The sequence below is a fragment of the Cervus elaphus genome, chromosome 21, assembly GCF_910594005.1.
Source record: "Cervus elaphus chromosome 21, mCerEla1.1, whole genome shotgun sequence".
Lineage (NCBI taxonomy): Eukaryota > Metazoa > Chordata > Mammalia > Artiodactyla > Cervidae > Cervus > Cervus elaphus.
Window position 1 is genome coordinate 32,748,899 of NC_057835.1, and position 21,891 is coordinate 32,770,789.

General features: G+C 37.7%; 1 protein-coding gene across 5 annotated transcripts in view; it reads right to left on the reverse strand.

Annotated features, from left to right (window-relative positions):
* The window catches only part of LOC122678934 (cytochrome P450 7B1), a 735,200-nt gene that overhangs the window by 579,930 nt on the left and 133,379 nt on the right, over nucleotides 1-21,891 (reverse strand). For all 5 annotated transcript variants that reach the window (XM_043879091.1, XM_043879094.1, XM_043879092.1 and 2 more), the window contains exons 2-4: nucleotides 15,731-15,867; nucleotides 7,475-8,062; nucleotides 6,807-7,013 (exon numbers count right to left, since the gene is read on the reverse strand). In XM_043879091.1, coding sequence (XP_043735026.1) covers nucleotides 6,807-7,013; nucleotides 7,475-8,062; nucleotides 15,731-15,867 — 932 coding nt within the window. The remainder of the gene's footprint in view (nucleotides 1-6,806; nucleotides 7,014-7,474; nucleotides 8,063-15,730; nucleotides 15,868-21,891) is intronic.

Consider the following 21,891-nt stretch of genomic DNA (forward strand, 5'->3'; position numbering starts at 1 on the left):
GCTAGTGCCGAACAAACAAGGCAATTGAAAACATACCAAGGGATAACCAAGCAACAGATGAACATGACCCTCATTTTTTTCCCCCTTCTCACACTTGAGGTGCTAAACTTCATTGTACAAGCACTCCACGAAAAGAGGGGCCAGGTTGGTTTGAGAAGGTGTTGTCAGAGAGAGTTTACATATTGCCAAAATGGAAAGAGAAACCTGATAGTATTGTTATTCTTAGAATCTTCCTTCCCCCCTTCTATCTTCATTTCTTTTATACCAAAGCTAGCACTCAGTTCTCAATTCGCTCTAGAATTTAAAAAAAAAAAAAAAAAACTTTCCATACACTTATAAATATTCAGTCTTTAAACCTAATTTGCTATACTTAGTTCACATGCCTTCAAGCATTTGTCTTCCAATTTCCACTGAATAAATGCGTACTAATGAGAACTAGAGCAAGCTGCTGAGGCAAAGCTGGGTGACTTGGGTCTGGCCTGCCACCAGCTTGTGATAGGCGGGCAAATTGAGTTAAAATGAAAAGTCTTGTCAGCTGAAATTCAACATGGTAGCCAAACAGCAAGCTGTCAATCATTCCAGCCAAAACAAGGGACTGCAGGTAATAAAAGGTCATTGTGATCATTAGTGCACTTGGCTTTCATAGGCAAGTTAATTTTAATTAAATGTGATCTCTATCTGTAAATGTTTTATAAAACTTATTGTGCATAATGGGTTGTTAATTTATACTTAAATTTAGCAGGTAATAGGACCCTCTACTTACTAAACGCACTGTAGAGAAATGGCTATCAAGAATGCAAATATTTGGAGGATCATTTATACCAGCCACTGCAAGGTGCCAACAATTGCAATTGTGACTATAATAAGGCTGCTGATGTTTTATGAAGAACTGAATTTTACTGACCAGTATCCCCAGGAAATTAGACTGCAGAATTCCCACAATGAACTTACAATTCTGAGCCTGCCCTGTCTCCTTCCCTTGACTAGGAGAGATTTGTTTCTCTTTGCAGGATATAAAAATATTCTGATTAAGTATCTTTTCTAAGCAAATAGCTGAGGAGTATATTGAGCTAAGAAGCGTCACAATGTGACTGGGAAAGAAAATGGTAAATAAAAGGAAACGCAGGTAGAAAAGGATATATACACTTTCTCTTCTGCCCCAGATCTCAATTCTGGCTGTAATAATTGACAGATGATTCTCATTTGCAGATTTAAAGCGCTGAAGCCGCTTATGACAATCAATAATGCATGTTACAATGCAAACACAAACAAGCACATCCAAGTTTCTGCCTCACACTTAGGCCATGTCTGGATGTGTGGAATGGATGTACTGTGACATGGCCAGGCTGTTAATTTGGGTCATCTTAATGATTGGTGCAGACTGTCACACCATCTGATTAGCCATGGTGATCAGTGGATAGCAATGATGGCTGGAGTGAAATAACAGCCAGCCTCTGCTGAAATGGGCTGGGATGGTCTTTAAAAAGAAGGTGGACAGGAAAGGGGCTGGGGGCTCTGCAGATAGTGCTCTAGAAGAGTGAGAAATGGAGTGAGGCTACAGATGTGCGTGCCAGTTTTTATGTAACTGCCTTCAAGACAGGTGAGAAGCTATTCAATAAATAAGACACTATCATCATCAGATAATCTGAAGCCAAATAACTACTTTTTGGCTCAACAATTGTATATTTTAAGTAAAGTTAAAAATAAATCTGAATCAGTACACATGCCTACTTTCACTCTGCACTGCAGACACAGTTTTTGGTTCACTGCTAAAACACAGAAATGTAAATTCAACATTCATAGAGTCAATAAATAGACTATCAAGGTCCTTCTCTGCTCAGGACACTGGGCCACTGTTATTGGTGGAAAACAGAACAGAGATTATGGATGCTCCCCAGGGTCCTACTGAAGAGACTGTTAAATTTCTAATTGGATAACTCCAACGATGGAATTCCGAAAGTCCATTTAGTTAGCAAGTTATTTTCCGTATTGGCTGAAATTTTCCTCCCTTTAGAAAAGACAAAGGCAAAAAATTTTGAATCTCTCTTCTATATGACAGCCCTTTAAAAATATTTAAAGACAATGATCGTGTCATTTTTTAACTGTACATCAGAGATGATAACGGCCTTTAACTCAATTAGTCAATGTGCCTCTTAAAATGTGGCAGAGGTGGGTGTGCGATTTCAGCTGGGAAAGTAGACAGGAACTACTTTGTCTGCCCTAGATACCACACTTCTATTAATATTTTGTTGGATGCAGACAAACAACAGATTTTTGAAGTAATATCACCATTGACTTGTGTTAAGCTTTCTGATGTCCCAGAAGTATTGGCTCTGATGGCTCGCTTACAATCACCTGAGGTGGTTTTAAAAAAATAAATACTCCATCTCAGGCCAATAGCGTCAGAACCACTGCATTAAGGAAAACCTTTACACTCATGGTTTTGAACCTTGGTTGCACATTGGAGTCCCCTTGAGAGCTTGTAAAGCCATCAGCCTGTACTTCAGATCATTGAAATCAGAACCATTGAGGGTGGGACCAGGTTTGAGTACTTTTTAAAGCTCCGCAGATGATTCCAAAAGCAGTAGCACATGGGATCTTAGTTCCCCAAGCAGGGATCAAACCCATACCCCCTGCCTTCAAAGTACAGAGTGTTAACCACTAGACCACCAGGAAAGTTCCCCAGAACTATAGCTCTGAGCCTAAACCCTCCCTGCTGGGCCACTCGTCTCTTTCCTTATCCTATTCTTACGCAGCTGATGTTTGGACCTATGTACAATAATCTGCATTCACTTTAAATTTCCCTTTCAATCTTTTCAACACCTGTTTCCAGCATTCATTATATTATCTAGCTCTCTTTGCTTTGTGCCGAGTTGAAAACTTGAGAAACATCTAAACCAGTATTTTTCACTTTTTAACCACTGTCTCCTTATGTTACTGACAAAAATTCCACCACTTATTTCTGCTGTACACCTTGTGGGAGATGCCCCTCCCCCCTCCTCCGGTTGGAAATTTCTAACATGAAGTAGAATTTGTACCTCCCGTATAGCCCCACTGGAAGAGAAGATTTTGTTAAACTTTACTATTGCTGTTTAAATTATAGACACTCTTAATTTTTAAAATAACACAATTTTTAAAAATAATGAATGAGTTTTTTCAAAATAACACCCACAATTATGACAAACATAATACGTCACACTAAGATGTTAACAGTGAGGCAAACTGTGTGTGTGTGGTATATGGGTATTGTCTTTGTAACTATTCCACAAATCTAAAACTATTCTAAAATTTTGAAAAATTATTTTTATTAGGGAAAAAAACCACAAAATTATAAAGTGAACCTCTAACCCCAACCTTACCCTCAAACCCAACTGCATTTGAGAATTCATGATATATATACTTGTGAAATATAATGGTCAAGGTCTCTGGTACATTTCTAGAGCATTTTTCCCTGAGTTGACAATGTTTATGGATTGGTAGGTAGACCTGACATCAATTTCAGGCTCTGCCACTATCTAGTTGTATGATTTAGATTGGTTAACTAATCTTTCTGTACCTTGTTACCCAACAATTAATGAAGATAATATACTTGAGGATTAGATAAGTTATACTTGAATTTACTTACATGTATATAAGTAAGTTAATACTTGATGATGATGAAGTAAGCTAATAAGTCTGCTGCATAATAAAATAATAATTATTAATATTGTCATTCATACTGTCTCATCCTGAAATTAAGAATATAATTAACTCTATCACCTTCTAGCTCACATTTTCTGGTCTCTTCTATGAGCACATCACAGCTGGCTTTGATGAATCAAGATACAAAGAACTCCTCTTGCCTCTTTGTTTGGACAAATAAAAAAAAACTCCTTTTGGGACCTCCCTGGTAGTCCAGGGATCAAGAATCTCTCTGGCAATGTAGAGGACATGGGTTTGATCCCTGGTTGGGGAACTAAGACCCCACAGGCAAGTAACCCATGCACCACAACTACTGTACATGAGTGTCACAAGGAAAGATCTCGCATGACACAACTAAGACCCTGTGCAGCAAATAACTAAATAAGTAAAAATATTTTTTAAAAACTCCCTTCCCTTTGTATGTTCTACTAATATAAAAATTCCCCTTCCTGGTTTAAAAATAAATTAGCATTCCTTTCATCCTTGTGATACTTTTTCTTACAATAATAAAAATTCAAGATATCTTTCTTTAAAGAAATTATACTTAGGATACATAAAACTCTTTTCTTAAGGAGATGAGATGCACATACACTCAGTCCATGAAGTGCACTGTAAATATTTAATTCTGTAAATCTTGCCTCTCAGCTTATAGTTCATACTCTTCTGATAGAGATACCCATGAGACAGTTATGACAAGATGCAGAGGTCATCTGTTCTGGGACTATTCATATTAAAGAAATTGCTTCAATCTGCATTAAACTGTCATCTAGAAAAAGAAAAAAAAAAAAGACCCGATTTTCTAGAAGATGCACTTCTAGTAATGAACAACACTGGCCTCTGCTGGTACCTGAGACTGTCATGAACAAAGTTTACCTTCTAGATCAGTGAAGGTGCTGCCTGTACTCAGGGGGATCTCCAGGCATTTGGGGTTGGTGGTGGTCCATTCATTGATGATAAGTGAATGATGAGGTCTCTACTCTAGTGATGGACTTTAATGGCCCCAGTCATGGCTCTGGAACTTGCAGTTTCTTCTGCTCGAATAAATTTAAACTTGCCTGCTCTAATGTTTTTGTTGTTCAGTCGCTAAGTCATTTCCAACTCTTTGGGATCCCATAGACTATAGACTACCATGCTCCTCTGTCCATGCTGTTTTCCAGGCAAGAATATTGGAGTGGGTTGCCATTTCCTCCTCCAGGGGATCTTCCCAACCCAGGTATCAAACCCACATTTCCTGCATTGGAAGGTGGATTCTTTACCACTGAGTCACCTGGAAAGCCCCGTCAACTCTAATAGCACAATTTTAAAATAATCTTTTCTTTGAATTAGTGAGAAGTTGAGAGTAAAAAGAGAGTTGATGAATTTCAACTAAATTGTACTGGATACAAACACATATTCCTTGAAGTTTATTTGCTTTATTTCCCAGTATATATCATCTGATTCATAAAATGCAATATAAATTACTTGAATTTATGGGAAATGCAACCTTGATCTTCATAGGAACCATAAATCTTCTACCCAGAAAATACTGTAGATCCATGTGAAAGCAACTACACAGAACTTGATGCAAATTTTGTGCATTTGAAGAAAGGGTGTTAGCTGCTCAGTCAGGTCTGATTCTTTGTGACCCCATGGACTATAGCCACCAGGCTCCTCTGTCCATGGGATTCTCCAGGCAAAAATACTGGAGTGGGTAGCCATTCCCTTCTCCAGGTGGCGTTCCTGACCCAGGGATCAAACCTGGGTCTCCTGCATTGCAGGTAAATTCTTAACCATCTAAGCTACCAGGGAAGCCCCATTTGTGCATTTGGTCCCCAGTAATTCTGAAAAAGAAAAAGAAAATAATGTTCATATTTTAATAATGCTGGGGCTATTTTCCTTCTCCAAGCAAATATAAAATTACTTTGATAATATATGCTAAAAACAGCATGACTGAATAAGCTAGCCAACTGTCACTACAAGGCAAGCTTCCTGCTACTGCCTCTGATGGGTCTTATCCTAACCAAGGGGAACAATCTCTCAAACACTTGGACCAGTCTTTTTAATGTCAACTGGTGGTCAGCACTGATCAAGACCTGTGGGGCCTCTACTCTCAGAAGTCCCCATCAAAGAACCTGTAACATATTTTAAAAATATGAAAAAAATGTAGACTAATGTGGGCTAAAATACTTGTTACATTGTCAAAGGAATGAAACAACAAACATCTTTGTCCAAAGGGACCTGGAATAGAGTGTAAAGAAAGCTACAGGATGAAAGGTCAATACAGAAAAAAAAAAAAAAAACAGCAAATAATTCACTGATGTGGAATTTAACTTTGGGAATTAAAATTTATTTACATAATGACAGTCATCTTATCAAAACTGGGAAAGGAGAATCCATTGTCATCAAATGCTGTTACTGGCACACAGACCTACATAGATGTTTAAAAGCAACTTAGTCACTTCTGACCTCAAACATATCTGAAAGGGTGACCACACATATCTCATGAATCAGTGACTCTTATAAAACATGGACATTTCACAGGAAGTAGTCTGTAGTTGTAGCCTGCTGTTTTCCCTCCTTCACTCCCTCCTTTTCTTCCTTCATTTTTTTTCCCCCAAGTACGTTTAAATCATGAATTCCCAGGGAAAATCACTCTTACTAAGTTTTGGAGAATTATACACTATAAGCTGTATATGACATCCTAATCTCTGCCTAAAAAGACACCATTTTAGGGAAGAGTAAGTATGTTTTACACAGAAGCTGTCTGTCTGAAATACTTTCTTTTTCAATCCCAAATACCTTTCTTATTAAGATACTACTGCAGTGTTTGGAAAGCATTAGCACACCAACAGATGCTCAGAATCAAATGACTTAATAGGCATAAACTTTTTTTTTTTTTTCAAATAATTGCAAAGCTTTGGTTTAGCCTTTTGCATACCTTACATAGTTAATTACCTAGGCCTTAATGTTTACATGCAATGAGAGCATCTACAGCTATAAACTACATAATTTATAATTGATGTAAATGGTGTTATTATGTCAATTAGGCAGCTGTGTCCTCCACCTCTTGGTAAACAGCTTTGAGTGATAAACTGAGTTTGCAGAGAGGTACCCTCTTTTCTTCATAACAGATAAAAATAAATTACCAAGGTAGACCAGGCTGTCCAATTGTTCTCTGGTGAGGTGGATGGAAAATCCGGGCCCTTTCTTTTGACCTGTTGACTGCAGCAAATGGTCAATTTCGTCACGCAGCGCGGCCATAGCTTTCGGGTGCCGTAGAAGGTAATACATTGCCCAGAACATGGTTGGAACAGTGTTTGTCACAGAGGCCCAGAGCAAGCCTAAATGATGTGCTGGGAGAAAATAAGTGAAAAGGAAGATTAATAGCGTTTATTACACTGATTAGATTTGCAGTGTGCTAATTAAAAGATGTTAGGACACAGACCCAGCCAAGGATCAGTGCATGCTAATGAGGACCAATAGGCTTCTGAAGTCTAATTTTCTGTTTAATGAGAATAGTTTAAAATGTAATGTGTGTGTGGTGGGGGAGGGGAGGAGGGAGAAGAGATAAGGGGAGAAATGCAGCTTAGTTATACTCTTTCTCATTATCACCATTAAGTATCTTGCATTACCATCTCAGCGAAAAAAAAAAAAAATCAATTATCACAAAGGGTTGTTTCAGAGTAAAACATTTTATCATTAGCCAATTAGAAAGAGCATAAAAATTCTCAAGGTCGCCATTTTGTCTTTTTATTTCAAAGGTCTATTGTAAATTATTTTATTTTAGACAAGTTATCATTCAGAAGTTTCTTACCTCCTATTTCAGGGTCCTTGGGCGTATAGTATTTCTCCAGGATATCATTCCTTCTTTGAACAACTTCAGACAGTCCTTGTAACTTAGCTAAGCTTTCTATTGTCAAGTCTTTTATAAGTTTAGTTCGAACAGACTTGATGTTTCCTAGAAGCTCAATGGGTATGCCTGATGCTAAACGTGTGAATTTTTCATCAAATTTTAAAAAATCATCTTTTAACTCAGTAATAAATGTTTTCTTATCATTAGCAAGAATATTTCCATATATGGTTGTAAATGTCATTTCAAATATTACTGAGTTGCAGAATGACAACAAACGTTCTGTGCTCCAACTTGTGGTTTTTAAAAGGTGGGGTTCAAAAACTTGCTTTAGATTCTGCATTGTGCTTTCCATCAGTATGTCCAAATGCTTCCCTTGTAAAAATCGATAGGTACTATGAATCTCGTCGATGAGGTCAGAATCTGTTGTCATCTTTTTGATAGAAAATACTCTCTTTAAGAATTTACTGGTAAATATTTGAAAGCTTAATTTTTGATTTTTTGCCACTGATGTGTAGTGGAAAGGATCCAGGATAAATGTTATGTACTTTCCTAAAAGAAATAAATGAGAATATGAATTCATGTGGCCATACAACAAAAGAAAACAAGATATCTGAAATTTGAGACTATCCGACTCAAAATTAGAAAGACCTTAATAACTCATATCTCAAAAGATGCAAAATACAATAACAATCTATTTGATTCAAAATTCCATTACATGTTTCCTTTTAAAATGGAAGATGGTGGGAAAACCCTAGAAGTCTAAAGTTAAATATTATGAAATTGTTAATAACTTTCAAAAAGATAGCTTATTCTTCAGATTTTTATTTTAATGAACTACCAAGATATTTATCTTTTAAATAGTCTCAACATTCATTACTTAAACATTTCTCATATTTTCCCCCAATAATAGAATCAGAAAACAAACAACTCAAATTGGTAAGGTATATTAGCTTTGATTGAATACAATCATTTTAACTCAAATAAATGAAGATTTGGCGCGAAGCAAGTACTCACAAATGAGCATCTAATTCAACTAACAACAAATCACAAATACCAATGTTTTCATTTTTATAGATGAGAGTATAGTAGGTCAGGGAGATTCACTAACACAGTCAAAGTATCATACTGATTTGTGATCAAAAGAAGATTCCCAAACTAGAACCCATCCATTCACGCTTTCATGAATTTACTCAACATTTACTGACATCCAGGTACTTGGTTGAGTCTCTTTCCTCTTAAGATAAAGATGTAAAGGAACCACTGCATCATTATGGATAGTGAGAGAGCAGAGGCGGAGACACAATGTAAGAGCAGCAGGAAGTGGAATCTGCTTCTGTCTGCCTGGAGTGATCAACAAGCGTTCTTTGAGGAGATGACATTTGGCATTTTCATATATTGGTCCAAAGTTAAGATGCTGGTTAAAAATACAGATTCCTGCTTGATTCTGATTCAGATGGCTCCAAGATGGGACCTACAAGTCTTTAAAGTGGTTCTTATAAGAAGGCACACTAAGGAACCTGGCCATCTGATGCAAAAAGCTGACTCATTGGAAAAGACCCTGAGGCTGGGAAAGATTGAAGGCAGGAGGAAAAGAGGGTGACAGAGGATAAGATGGTTGGATGGCATCATCGAGTCAATGGCTATGAGTCTGAGCAAACTCAGGGAGATAGAAGGACAGGGAAGCCTGGCGTGCTGCAGTCCACGGGGTCGCAAAGCGCTGGACATGACTAAGTGACTGAACTGCAACACCAGCACCTCTAAGGTACAGACTCATAGTGTGGTCTAGCTCTCAAAACCCACAGGGATCTTGGAGATTCCTGGTTGCACCCTCCCCACCCCCACCACCCCGGGCATTTACCAGTGAAAGAAAGTCAGGAGAAGCTAAAGGCCAGGATTACGTTGCCATTTTTTAGTGGCAGGAGCCTAGACAAGAAAACAGTCCACACACTATGCTTTTCCTTTACTGTTGTGTTTCCTTCTCACTCAAGGGTTGCTTCAAGACTCCTGCTAATGAGAAGTCATATGCATTCAATACTCAATATTAGCTTTAATAAGCCTTCCTTTTCAAGAACACACATGAAATTTAGTTGATCCTACAAACTGTAATGCTTATGTTACTGTCTTCTAGAAAACGATAAATAATTAGACATGAAAGTCTGTCAGATCATCTATGCTCAGCTCTTCATGTCATCATTTGTGTGTGTGTGTGTGTGTGTGTGTGTGTGTATGTGAACCTTTTTTAGAAAAACAACTCACTTATTATTTTTGGTAACTCAAACAGGATCACAGAAATTAAATTCAATTTGGGACAAGTTTTACAATGAAGTTTTGAATAATTTTAACCTAATCCTAGAAATAGGATAAATTTTTTTGTTTTTCAGTCTTAAGGCATAATTTAAGGCTTTAGTGTACATAAATACACATGTGCTACAGCTTTTTCCCCAAAAATAAATCATATGACTTGAATTGTATTCACTCTATTTCCCCTTGATTTAGTTAATAAAGTGGGCCAATTCAGGAATGAGGGTAAAACTCGAATGACTACTCATTCTGATCAGATCCCAAAGTTATATCTACAAAATAAACTGGATTCCCAACCCCCCAGGAGAGCAGAACTGATTCAACTGGATTTGGGCATATTTTATGACACCTGCTTTACCATAGCAGCTTAATTAAATAAAATTACCAGCATCTGCCTGACAAATAATTGAAAAAAAGAGTCAATTCTCTTATGTTGCAAAAGATATAATTTTAGGCAAGGCTGTGTATTTTCACAGGTGGTGATTCATACTTTTCTCTAAATGAAAGGGTTTTGCTACATATCTTTACAGAGTTATTTTAAATTCGTCACTAAAATTCAGAGAATGTATAAAAGGCTCAGTTTGTAAAACATAACTTTTAGAGAATAGTTGGAATTTTTTGTTACTAATTGTCTGTATTCATCAAAATCTAAGCAGAAAGACAAAACTGTATTCAGTCATGGCAGTAGAAGCCACTAGTCACAGACTAACTGAAGTACTTCATGTACTTTAGAGATTTTTATCTATAATTCATCATGAATACATAGGTATTCCCTCTCTCTCCCTTTCTCTATCTCACCTTGAGGGTGAGGAAATGGGAAGAAATTATGAGGTTAATATAAAATAAAAACAGTAAAAGCTAAATGTGGAAAACGGTGTCTGATTAGCAGCCAAGTATTAATTGATTTTTAATAACTGCTTATTTTTTAACAGGCAGTTGTCACATAGGTTCTTTTTTAAAACATTACTGATCAGTTTAATGCAATTTATTTGTAGATAAAATTCTCACTCTTTCCAAGGCTCTTTACACTCCAGGATCTATATTTTTTCTCATTTCTTATTTTGATTTTCTTCAATATCAAAGCATTATGCTTTACTGACTCTCTTTTCCAAATAAGATGTGGACTGCTGAGTAAGACATTTTGATTTTCTGAATTTTACTTTTCAAGTGGGTTTGGAAGTACTAATAACACTGGAGATGCTAGCTGGCTTTCCAACTTTTAATCTTCAGTATAAACAATTTAAGCTAAGTTTTCCAAAATTAATATTAATTTAAACCATCTGTCCACCATCTGCTAATGTGAGATGCAAAACCAGAGTTTCTTTGTAATCTTTAATCAGACAGTTAGGAAAACACATATACATTCATAAAATGAATTTAAATTTCTTAACAAAGGAAATTTGAAAAGTTATTCTGAAGGCCAAGGATTCTTGGAGCAAAATTAACTTTTGTTCCGGTTGCTTTTATGTAAGTGAATGCCGAATGTCAACAGGCAACTCGTCTAGTTAACAAAGATCACAAGATAGAAACAATATCTTTTGCCATGTTTCCAAAAGAGAAAGGAAAGCTATCAGCAGCGATGTGAAATATTGATTTAAAGAATTTCAAAGAACAAATGTCAAAATGAAGCTCACTTCTGCAAAATAATATATATGTGTGTGTATATATATATATATATATAAAAAATCATTCTTTTGAGCAGTAAATTTGAAATGGGGTCAAATTTTTTAATATATTCTTTACCAAACATTTCATTGTCCTCCTTTGTTTAGGAACTGGCTCAACATAAAGATATTAACTCCATCATTCCTGAATAACCTGCACGTGATCTATTACTAACCTAAGAGCCATTTCACTTCCTGCAAAATTACTTCTTTTAGGAAGGTAAAGCAACGTAATGATATGTCACTAAACGTTAAAAAAAATAAGTCATTCACTCTGATGTCTTCTACACAAGAAGTTTGACATCTGGATCATTATAACTTGAATTTTGATGTTTTCATCTCAGATATTTGGTGCTGTACAGGAAGACATCCAAGGGAATTCGGAACAACCATTTGACTATTTGGAATAGAAATGTCTAGTCAATAACTAAGAGATAAACTAGAATTTTATAGAAATTTTCCATAACTATCACCTTTTAATCTCCATATATACTTGGCTCTCCATTTTAAAATCTCCAGCTGAAAATATTCATTGGAAGAGTGGACTATGAGCCAACTTTTTATTTGGTAAGGATGACCACATTATCCTCCCGCTCTTATTAGGGAGATTTCGCTAGCTGTTGACAATGATGTACAGTGGTGCTTCGCTGCGGTGACATCTAGGGAAAACGATTCCGCTGCACCACCACACAAAACCAATTAGAGAACTATTTTCTGCGACAGGTCACGAATTTACATGGTTTCCCATGAAAAGATGTACCTTTTAATTTCTTTATTAAGATGACATTCGTGTCCCTTGAGACTTTTGGGGATGACAATCATTCGCTCATCACGAGAGAACATATACTCAGTGAAATCACATCATGGGACAAAGGTGGGAGACACTGTTTCCCGTTTCACATTTTCCAAATGAGCTATTTTGCCAACTGATCATTAGAAGCAAGTACATGAAAAGGATTTCTTGACAGGAATTTATTCAAACTCTAGGAAGAAATCAAAGGGAAGTAGTGGTATGTATTCAACTCTGGTTGTCTATTGTGGAGTTTAAAAACATAACCATGGTCAATAGAAATTAGAAATTCAGCAAGTGTCTCGGTATTTGAGATGAAGATATCAAGTGTCAGCAGAAATTGGTTGTTTTCTGAAAAGTGAATAAAATTATTCCAATCTGCCTTAAAGTTTCTGCTTAATCATCTGAGGTTATTTTTATAGACTGTATTAGAAAGGAAAACTGAAAATGTCAATAATTTGTTGTATCTACTCATTAGAATATAAGGTTTACTTTTTAACGTTAAAAGTGACCTTTTTTTTCTGCTTTTATTTATTTATTTTTCATTTATTTTTATTAGTTGGAGGCTAATTACTTTACAATACTGTAGTGGTTTTTGCCATACATTGACATGAATCAGCCATTCAAAATTTAATTTTTGTTTTATATTGGAGTATAGTTAATTTATAATGTTGTGTTAGCTTCAGGTGTGCATTTAAGAGATTCAGTTATACATATATCCATTCTTTTTCAGACTGAGTTCTCTGTGCTATACAGAAGTCCCTGTGGATTGTCTATTTTATATATAATAGTGTATATATGTAAATCCCTAACTCCTAATTTATCCCTCCCCAAGAATGATTTTCTTAAGTGAAGAAAATAGTTTTGTACTATGAAGCCAAGTCGTGTCCAACTCTTTGCAATCCCATGGACTGTAGCCTGGCAGACTCCTCTGTCCATGGAATTTTCCAGGCAAGAATACTGGAGTGAATTGTATTTCCTTCACCAGGGGATCATCCAGACCCAGGGATCGAACCTGGGTCTCCTGCATTGCAGGCTGATTCTTTACTGTCTGAGCCACCAGCGGAGCCCTATATATAGAGGTGTATATATGTTAATCCCAAATTCCTAATTTGTCCCTCCCCAAGAATTACTTTTTCTAAGTGAAGGATATAGTTTTGTAATATGAAGCCAATAGTTCACTTAGGCTAGAAGCCCCAGCTATGGCCTTTATTTGTGTTATAGTATTTCATCAGCTCTAAGGTATTGAGAATTTCCTCATCAAATATTTATTGTGAATCAATCAGTGCTGAGCTGTGAACTAAATGTGGGCAAGAGAGGGGTTCGATAATAATGAAGGGAAATAGATAATGTGAATTAACAATACAGTCACAATTTACTAAATGCTTTGACAGAAGAGATACTAACAGTGACTGGAGAAGAGGCATTAGACATAACCTGGGGGGGGGGGTAATAAGGATCACTGTAAAATGCCAGTGCATTTGACAGGTATGTGGGGGCCTGAGTGAGATCACACCTGTTGTCTTCAGCTTTCTTGGGAAAGAAACTGAAAGTTATCAGAGCCCAGGGATAGGGAGCTGGAACAGAGCCTCCTATCTGCACACTTAACCAGAAGTAGGAGGGCAGAGGAGTGTAGACAATCTTGTGTGTAGAGATCAGCCTCCCAGACATACAAGGGACAGACAAAAGCAAGAAAAGGAATGGCTAGCCCAGGTGATAAGCTGATGTGGAAGACTGTGCAAACATGGCTACCATAAATTTCTTCGCTCTTTCTACATGTGCTCCTTTGCAACTCTGCCACTCTGCCCAGGCAGAAGTGGAGGTGTCTTTTCTTAGCCTTGAATCTGGGTTGGCCTGAGACCTGCTCACACTAGCAGAAAGTGGTGGAAGTAAGGTTCTATGACATCTGAGCCCAGGCCTCAAGAGGCCTCGCAGCTTTCCTCTAATCCTCTTGAAATATCAGCTGCCACATAAGGACATCATCTTGAGGATGAAGCATCATGAGGACAAATGAGGTCATAATTGGCATGTGATGAGGTCATCTTGGGACATTTAGCCCCAATCAGTCAAATGGTTCAAGCCAGATAAGTGACCTGGGCAAGACCAATTGTTGTTTCAAGGCGTTACATTTGGGAGAGGTTTGTTATGCAGCCAGAGATAGCTACACAGCTGGAGAGCTTGGGCCTTAAAGGAAGATGATTTGAGAACATTCCAGCTTCTCCTATCAGCACCATGATGTTGGACTATGTAGTGATCCTGCTGTGTATATTTTTTTTGTTTTGTAAACATCTTCTTGAAGTTAGAATCATTAAAAAAAATATTTTTAAGTTAAAAATATTTTCTGGGCTTCCCTGGTGGTCCAGTGGTTAAAACTCCCTGCTTCCAATGCAAGAGGCATGGGTTCGATCTCTGGTCAGGGAAGTTCTGCATGCCACATGGCGTGCCGCCCACCTGCCCCCAAAATGTGGGCTTCCCTGGTGGCTCAGTGGTAAAGAATCTGCCTGCCAATGCAGGAGACGCAGGTTTGATCCCTGGTCTAGGAAGATGCCACATGCTGCAGGTCAGCTAAGTCAGCGCACCACAACTACTGATCCTGTGTTCTTGAGCCCAGGAGCCACTACTACTGAAGCCCGCATGCCCTAGAGCCTGTGATCCTCAACTAGCGAAGCCACCACAATGAGAAGCCCATGTACCACAACTAGAGAATAGTTCCCACTAGCCACAACTAGAGAAAAGCCCATGCAGCAATGAAGACCCAGCATAGCCAAATAAATAAATAACTTTAAAAGGTGCATCCTGATCTGTGGGTGCTTGCGGCTCAGGGGAAAGGGACGAGAAATGAATAGGAGAAATTCAGGGGATTTTTTTTAGGCCAGTGAAACTACTCTTGTGATACCATAATGACGGATACATGACATGATGCATTTTGGAACAGGACCCACAAAGGAACAGGACAAACCCAAGGAACTGGACAACACAAGGAGTGGACCACAGGGCAAACCACAGACTTGATGATGTATCCACACTGGCTCATCAGTTGCCGCAAGTGTGCTACACTAGCATAAGATGTTCATAACAGGGAGAGTTATGACCAGGGAGAAGGGGGCTTATATAGGAACTGTCTGTATTGTCTGATCAATTTTCTCTAAACCTAACACTTCTCCACAAAACCAAGTCCGTCGATGCATTCTGGCTTTTTAAAAAATGATTCTTAAAGGCAAGCTTAACCAAACCCAGTAACATGTGACAACAGGAGAGTGGTATTCCACAGGCACTCTCAAGAGAATTCTATAATTTGGTTTTTAATGTTAGGATTACTACACTCAAAAACAGATTTCTTTTGTATTGCTCTACAAGTAAAGTAATATACAAATAATCCAATTTTGCCTAGAGAAAAATATAACAACATTAAAGAACAGGTGAGAAATTGTAAGTAAGAAACTTAAAAGAAATGTCATTTACCTCCAAGGAGAAGAGTGAAAATGTCACCATACTGCTTTTGAATAGAAGTCATAAAACCCAGAGGATCTTTTTGTAATTTCAGGGCTTGTCCAAAGTAAGGAAGCCAGCCTTTTATCAATGGAGGCTCACCACGTCTCCTATAGGAAAAAAAAGAAAGAAAAGAAAAAATTAAATCATTCTTATTTTAACACCCGTGGGTTATTTATCCAGTCTACAAGTAGACCGGAAGAATTTCAGGTTTGTTTTTTTTTCTCCCAATTCTTTTATTCGGTGAATGCTGTCACTTCAGTCATTGTGACCCTATGGACGGTAGCCCTCCAGGATCCTCTGTCCATGGGATTCTCCAGGTTAGAACACTGGAGTGGCTTGCCATTTCTTCCTGCTGAGGATCTTCCCAATCCACTCATAGAACCTGTCTCCTATGTCTTCTGCATTGGCAGGAGGGTTCTTTACCACTAGTGCCGCTTGGGAAGCCCTTTATTCAGTGATTCTTATATAATCTTAGACATGTATTTATTGAGCCCCTTCATATGTGTGGCTCTGGGGCAGACAGCTCAATTTACAGTTTTTGGTGAGCAACATTTGTGAGAAATTGTATCTTGCGAGACTCAATTGGCTAAAATGACAGACACATTCAGTAAACATTTTTTGTGTGAGCACTCCTGCTGTGCTTCTGGGGGTTAGATGTCAGGTAGTTTAGTTGCCAAAGTAAAGCTCTTTGTTATCAGATGTCAATTAGACTGGAATTAATAATTAGAAGGGGGCAATTATTAATCTTGAAAAATCTGTTGTGCTGTTGAGAACAATAAAAACCTCAATATTATTCTATGAAAGCTTTTTTTATTAATATTCTTTCATGGAGATTTTAATTCAAACTATAAACAAATAGGAATATTTATTAAGTTTAACAAGATTTTTTAAATATATGAAGTATGTTCAATGAATCATTGAAATATTGTCTATTAAAAACCAAGTTTCTTCTTTTCTGACCCATAATCCTAGCAAAACTGGACTTCAAAATTTCTTCTCAGTTATTTATTTGGTGAACTCAATCTGATTTAAAGTTAAAAAAAAGATCCAAAGCCATTTTATCCTACAAGGGATTAAAACAAATATTCAAGAGAACTCTGATGATTCCCCATCCCATCTGTGAAGATGACTTATACTACACGCAATACAACCCATTTTGATTAATCACAAGATATTACAAGCTCAGATCTAATCAAAGACCAAGATTATGATCATACTCAGCATGGAATTTTATGTAGCTAGATTAACCCTATCAGAAGCTTTTATTTTCCCACAACCCAATATGGTAGAATTAAACTTGAAAAATTATCTTTATAGTAATTTACAAAATACAAGCTGTTGTTTAAAGACATATACTTAGAATAGGAAGACAGGGAACACAACATAGAAACGTGTGTCTTAGGGGCGTCCCTGGGGGCCCAGTGCTTAAGAATCTGCCTTGCAGTACAGGGGACACAGTTGAGGAGCTAAGATTCCACATGCCACAGAGCAACTAAGCTCGCTTGCCCCAACTACTGAGCACAGTGCTCTGGAGCTCATGCACCGCATCGAAAGAGCTCACAGGACACAACGGAGATCCCATGTGCCACAGCTAGGACCCTGTGCAGCCAAATAAATAATAGACAGATAAATAAAAAATAAAGAAACCCATCACCCCCTCCCAAAAAAGAAACGTGTATCTTTCTCTTCACCTCACTCCCTGTTATTTTCTTGAATGCAACTCAGCAATGGAGACTTGTTTTTTTGAGAAATATAAAAGCGTACCAAGAAAATACTGTAACAGTTAATTTTAGGTCCAAAGATTAATCCTTGAGAATACATGGCACATACGATTGGAAAGTAGACCCCCAAGTTAGAAACTACCAAAGCTATTCATCAACGACTCTTTTGAAATTTGCAAGTGATCTAGTTCACAAAACTTCCTATCAAAATATTAACTCTCTTCCTCGGTCTACTTTTACTCTATTATGTTTGATGTTCCTTGAATGCAACATTGTGACAAAGATTTTGAAAGGCTTTTTGTCATATCATAATTGAACGCAACTGATTTCATCCTCTGTGCTTTGTCATCTGGTCAAAAGTCATACATTCTTCCTGGGGTTTCAGAGAGGGTAAAGGATAGAGCTCAGAAATCCAGAGGAATGAACTGAAAATTCAAAGGTAGGGAAACACATTAGGAAGCCATTTTATTGCTGTGAAGATGAGAGGGTCATCATTTCTTACAGCTGTGCTCATTTGGGTAGAAATAAGCCTCAAGCTATTAAATGGGTGTGTGTGTTACTCAGTTGTGTCCAACTCTTTGCGACCCCACGAACTGTAGCTCACCAGGCTTCTCTGTCCATGGATTCTCCAGGCAAGAATACTGGAGTGGATCGCCAGTCTCTTCTCCAGAGGAACTTTCCAACCTAAGGATCGAACCCTGGTATCCTGCATCACAGGCAGGTTCTTAACCATTTGAGCTACAAGGAAGTCCTAACTATTAAATACCATGTCACAACTATGCATATTTTCAGGAAAAAAAATATATTGCTAGTTCAACTTATGACCCATTGAAGACAGTTAACAGAAATCTGTCTCCATCACTATATTTGTAAAAATTATTTAGGGAGGAAAGACATCATCATCACGGTCCAGAAAGGCCTGTTGACACCTGGCACAGAGCAAACACTGCTATCTGTCTCTCTCATGCTCTGTGACTTTGAAAATGAAGTACCAACTGCTCACTGCTGAGTGAAGAGATAGGACGCTTAATGCTTATTGGGGATGCTCCAGTTCCAAAGCTTAAGAGGAACAAGTCCTGAAGCAATGGTGGGTCACCAACCTCTCCCCTCAAATCTACAGTCCATATCCCTCTTTTTCCCCCACTCAAATAATAAACACTTCCTCAAATACCTTATTTACTATTTTAGAGACTACAAGATCATATCCTGTAAATTATACAACTTAAAGCTTACGAAGATTCTCAATGATTAATCCTAAATTCTATGTAGAGACCACAGTATCACTGCTCACAAGGTCTTCCCTACAACTTGTAGGACACATCTTAAAGTTCAGGCAAAGTGCCAGTATGGTCCAGACTTATCTGGAAGCAAACAGTGGAGAAGAATCTAAATACATAAAATAGCTATAGAATACAAAAAACATTTAAGGCATTTCCCTTTGGTGGAAAATGCAGCACTTAAAATTTAAAAGAATGGACCAACAGAGAATACTTGGTTTCTAACGATGCATGAAGTTCGTCTTTATGCTACACCTTCCATGAAATAAACAGGTAAAAGATTTGACATCCCTCACATTGTACCCCTGGACATTTAGAGCCAGCACTTTCCAAAGCAGTCTACATGTGTCAAAGTATTTTCTTCTCCATTTTTCCCATGATCATTCTAGGCTAGGAATCTCAGTTATCGAAACAACCTTCTAAGCAAGTAGGGAGCAACCCTGACACATGCACAACAATCTAGGAAAAAAAATAAAATTACATGTTGATGAAAAGTTTTTCTAGACAATATATTTGTGTCAGATCACCTAATATCTCTAACAGTACCTTAGTAATTTTTTTTATTTTTCCTAACTAATATTTTCTTTGTGTAGGTGGTTAAATTTCAGAAACTACACAACCAAAGGGCATTGCAGTATCTGACAATAATACTGACCTTTTGAACAAACTGTCCTGTTGAGCAAGGCACTTTTGAAGTTGCTCTGTTTCATGCATGCTTTGCTGACTTATTCTGGAAACTACTTATTTGCAAAATGTCATCTGCCTCTTTGTGTCTCTTAGAACTGTATTCTTGAAACATCCTCTATTCTGCCATTCTTTTTTGGCTCCAATGGGGGCACCAAGATACTTAAAAATGTTCCTGCAGCTCTGAAAAGCAGAGTATCAACATGCCCTTTGGGACGTTGTGGAGAGGCAGCATCATCGCAGGGTTATGGATGAAAGGTTCCGAGAGAGAACATGTGGAAGATGTGTTGGAGCAACCTCAGGGAGCACCCAGGTGGGGCCAGGCAAGCCCAGAACCACATGCCTTGCTTTCTTCAGAAACTCAGTGAGTTAAAATCAGCTGGGGAACTTCAGTAAGGGATGCAAAGGTGGAGGACCGCTCCCAAAACCCTAGCCAGGAGGCACCTCTGGGAAGCCATAGATGAACTACATGAACATCTGTACAATGGGACTCACCAGATCAATAGAAAGGAAGGGGAAGAGAGAATCCCAAATCTCATTTATTCCTGGTACAGAAGAGACCAAGTTTTAAAGGAGAAGTAACTGAGCCACTTTTCACTGGAAATATTCCGTGTTTTCTGCTATCAGCAGAAACAGGGGCTCAGAAATCTGAGTTCAGGTATAAAGAATTAAAGTTACATTTCTGCACATATGACTCATCCTAGGAGACTGCAAATCCCATATGCTAGCTATGCATAGCTAGATGCTCAGTTTTTTCACGTGAAAATGAAAATAAAGATATTCAGTTTAGAGATTCACCCATCAGGCTGAGATTAAGTATTAGAAAGTAGCTGGAACACAGAGCAGGGTTAGTTTTCCCTTGGGAGCAATAAAGATGTCCTTACACTGGTGAATGGATAGGCAAGCTTCTATAAAAGTCCATATATAGTGGAATGGTATTCAGCCATATAAGGAAATAGCTATCCTGTCCTAACAAGACTTGGCGGAACCTTAACTACATATTTCAGGTTGATGGCTGCATTCTGTATGATTACAACCACATGACCTGGAAAAGATAAAACTATGGAGATTTGCTAGATTAGTAGTTGCTAGCTGTTAGCAGGGAAGGAGAACAGCATGAATAAGTGGAACACAGGAGTTTAAGGGCAGTCAAACTGTTCTGTATGTCACTGTAATGGTAGATACACATCATTATACATTGGTCAAAACCCACATAATATACAACACAAAAAAACGAACCCCAATGTAAACTTCAGGACTTTAGTTAATAGTAGTGAACCAATGTTGACTCAGTTGTAACAAAGGTACCACACTGATGCAAGGTGTTAATAAAAGGGAACACTATAGTGTTGGGTCAGTCAGGAAGGGGTTGTGGGGACTCTGCAATTTCCTCTCATTTTTGTGTGAACCTCAAACTGCCCTATAAGATAAAGCATATATATAATGAATTTTGAGTGTGAGATATATTATCGGTTTCCATTTATAAAAAAGCTAGAGAGTTTTTTTTTTTTTTTCTTAAAGATAGGCAATTCTAGGTTTTAGGATTGGTCATGTAAATTGATACAATTTGCCACATTCTCACTCTTTTTTGAGGGGGCAGGATGTGGACCATTTTATAAAGTCTTTATTGAATTTGTTATAATATTGCTTCTGTTTGATGTTTTGGTTTTCTGGTCGAAAGACAGGTGGAAACATTTCTTGGACCAGAGTTTGAACCCATACCCACTGCATTGGAAGGCAAAGTCTTAATAACTGGACCACTAGGGAAGTTCCAATTTTTTTAAGAGTAAAGAGTTCCGGAAACCAAAACATGAGACCATTGGCTGTGGATTATTCTCATTAGGTACATTTCTTCCTATGACCTAATAAGGAGCCACTCCTATGGGACTCCAACCGTCTATTTAAGACCCTGCCTGGACTAAATGTTTTTGTATCTTTTAGCTTAGGAAGCTGGTCTCCAGTGACCTGAAGGACTTTGACCAAAGTTAGTTTCTTCCTTGGCATTTTGGGGTTTATGGCTATTTTGTTTGCTATTATTTTTTATTTCACTTTTTCTTTATTCTTTTTGATTTTTCTCATTTTCCCTTTATTTCTTTCTCTCATTTTCCTTTTTTATTCTTTACCCCATTTTTAAAAATTCACTTTTCTTACTTAAAAATACCAGTTTGTTAATAATCGCTGTTCAACTTCATTTTTGTCTAGCTCTGTGTTTTGACTCTGTTATAAAGATCAGCTTTTCAGGTGGGCTTTTCAGGATTCTCTTTTGGATCCAGTTTTTCCCCAGCTTTTCTCCATTTTTAAGCAGATCTTGGGGGCACCTTATCTCGACAGCAAAGGCAATCTGCTTCAAGACCTCTTGCCTCCATCTCTGCTGAGGAGAAGACCCATATGGGCAATGATTATTGACAAGGTTACCTTCACCAAGGTGAGGTGGCCTTGGCACATCCTG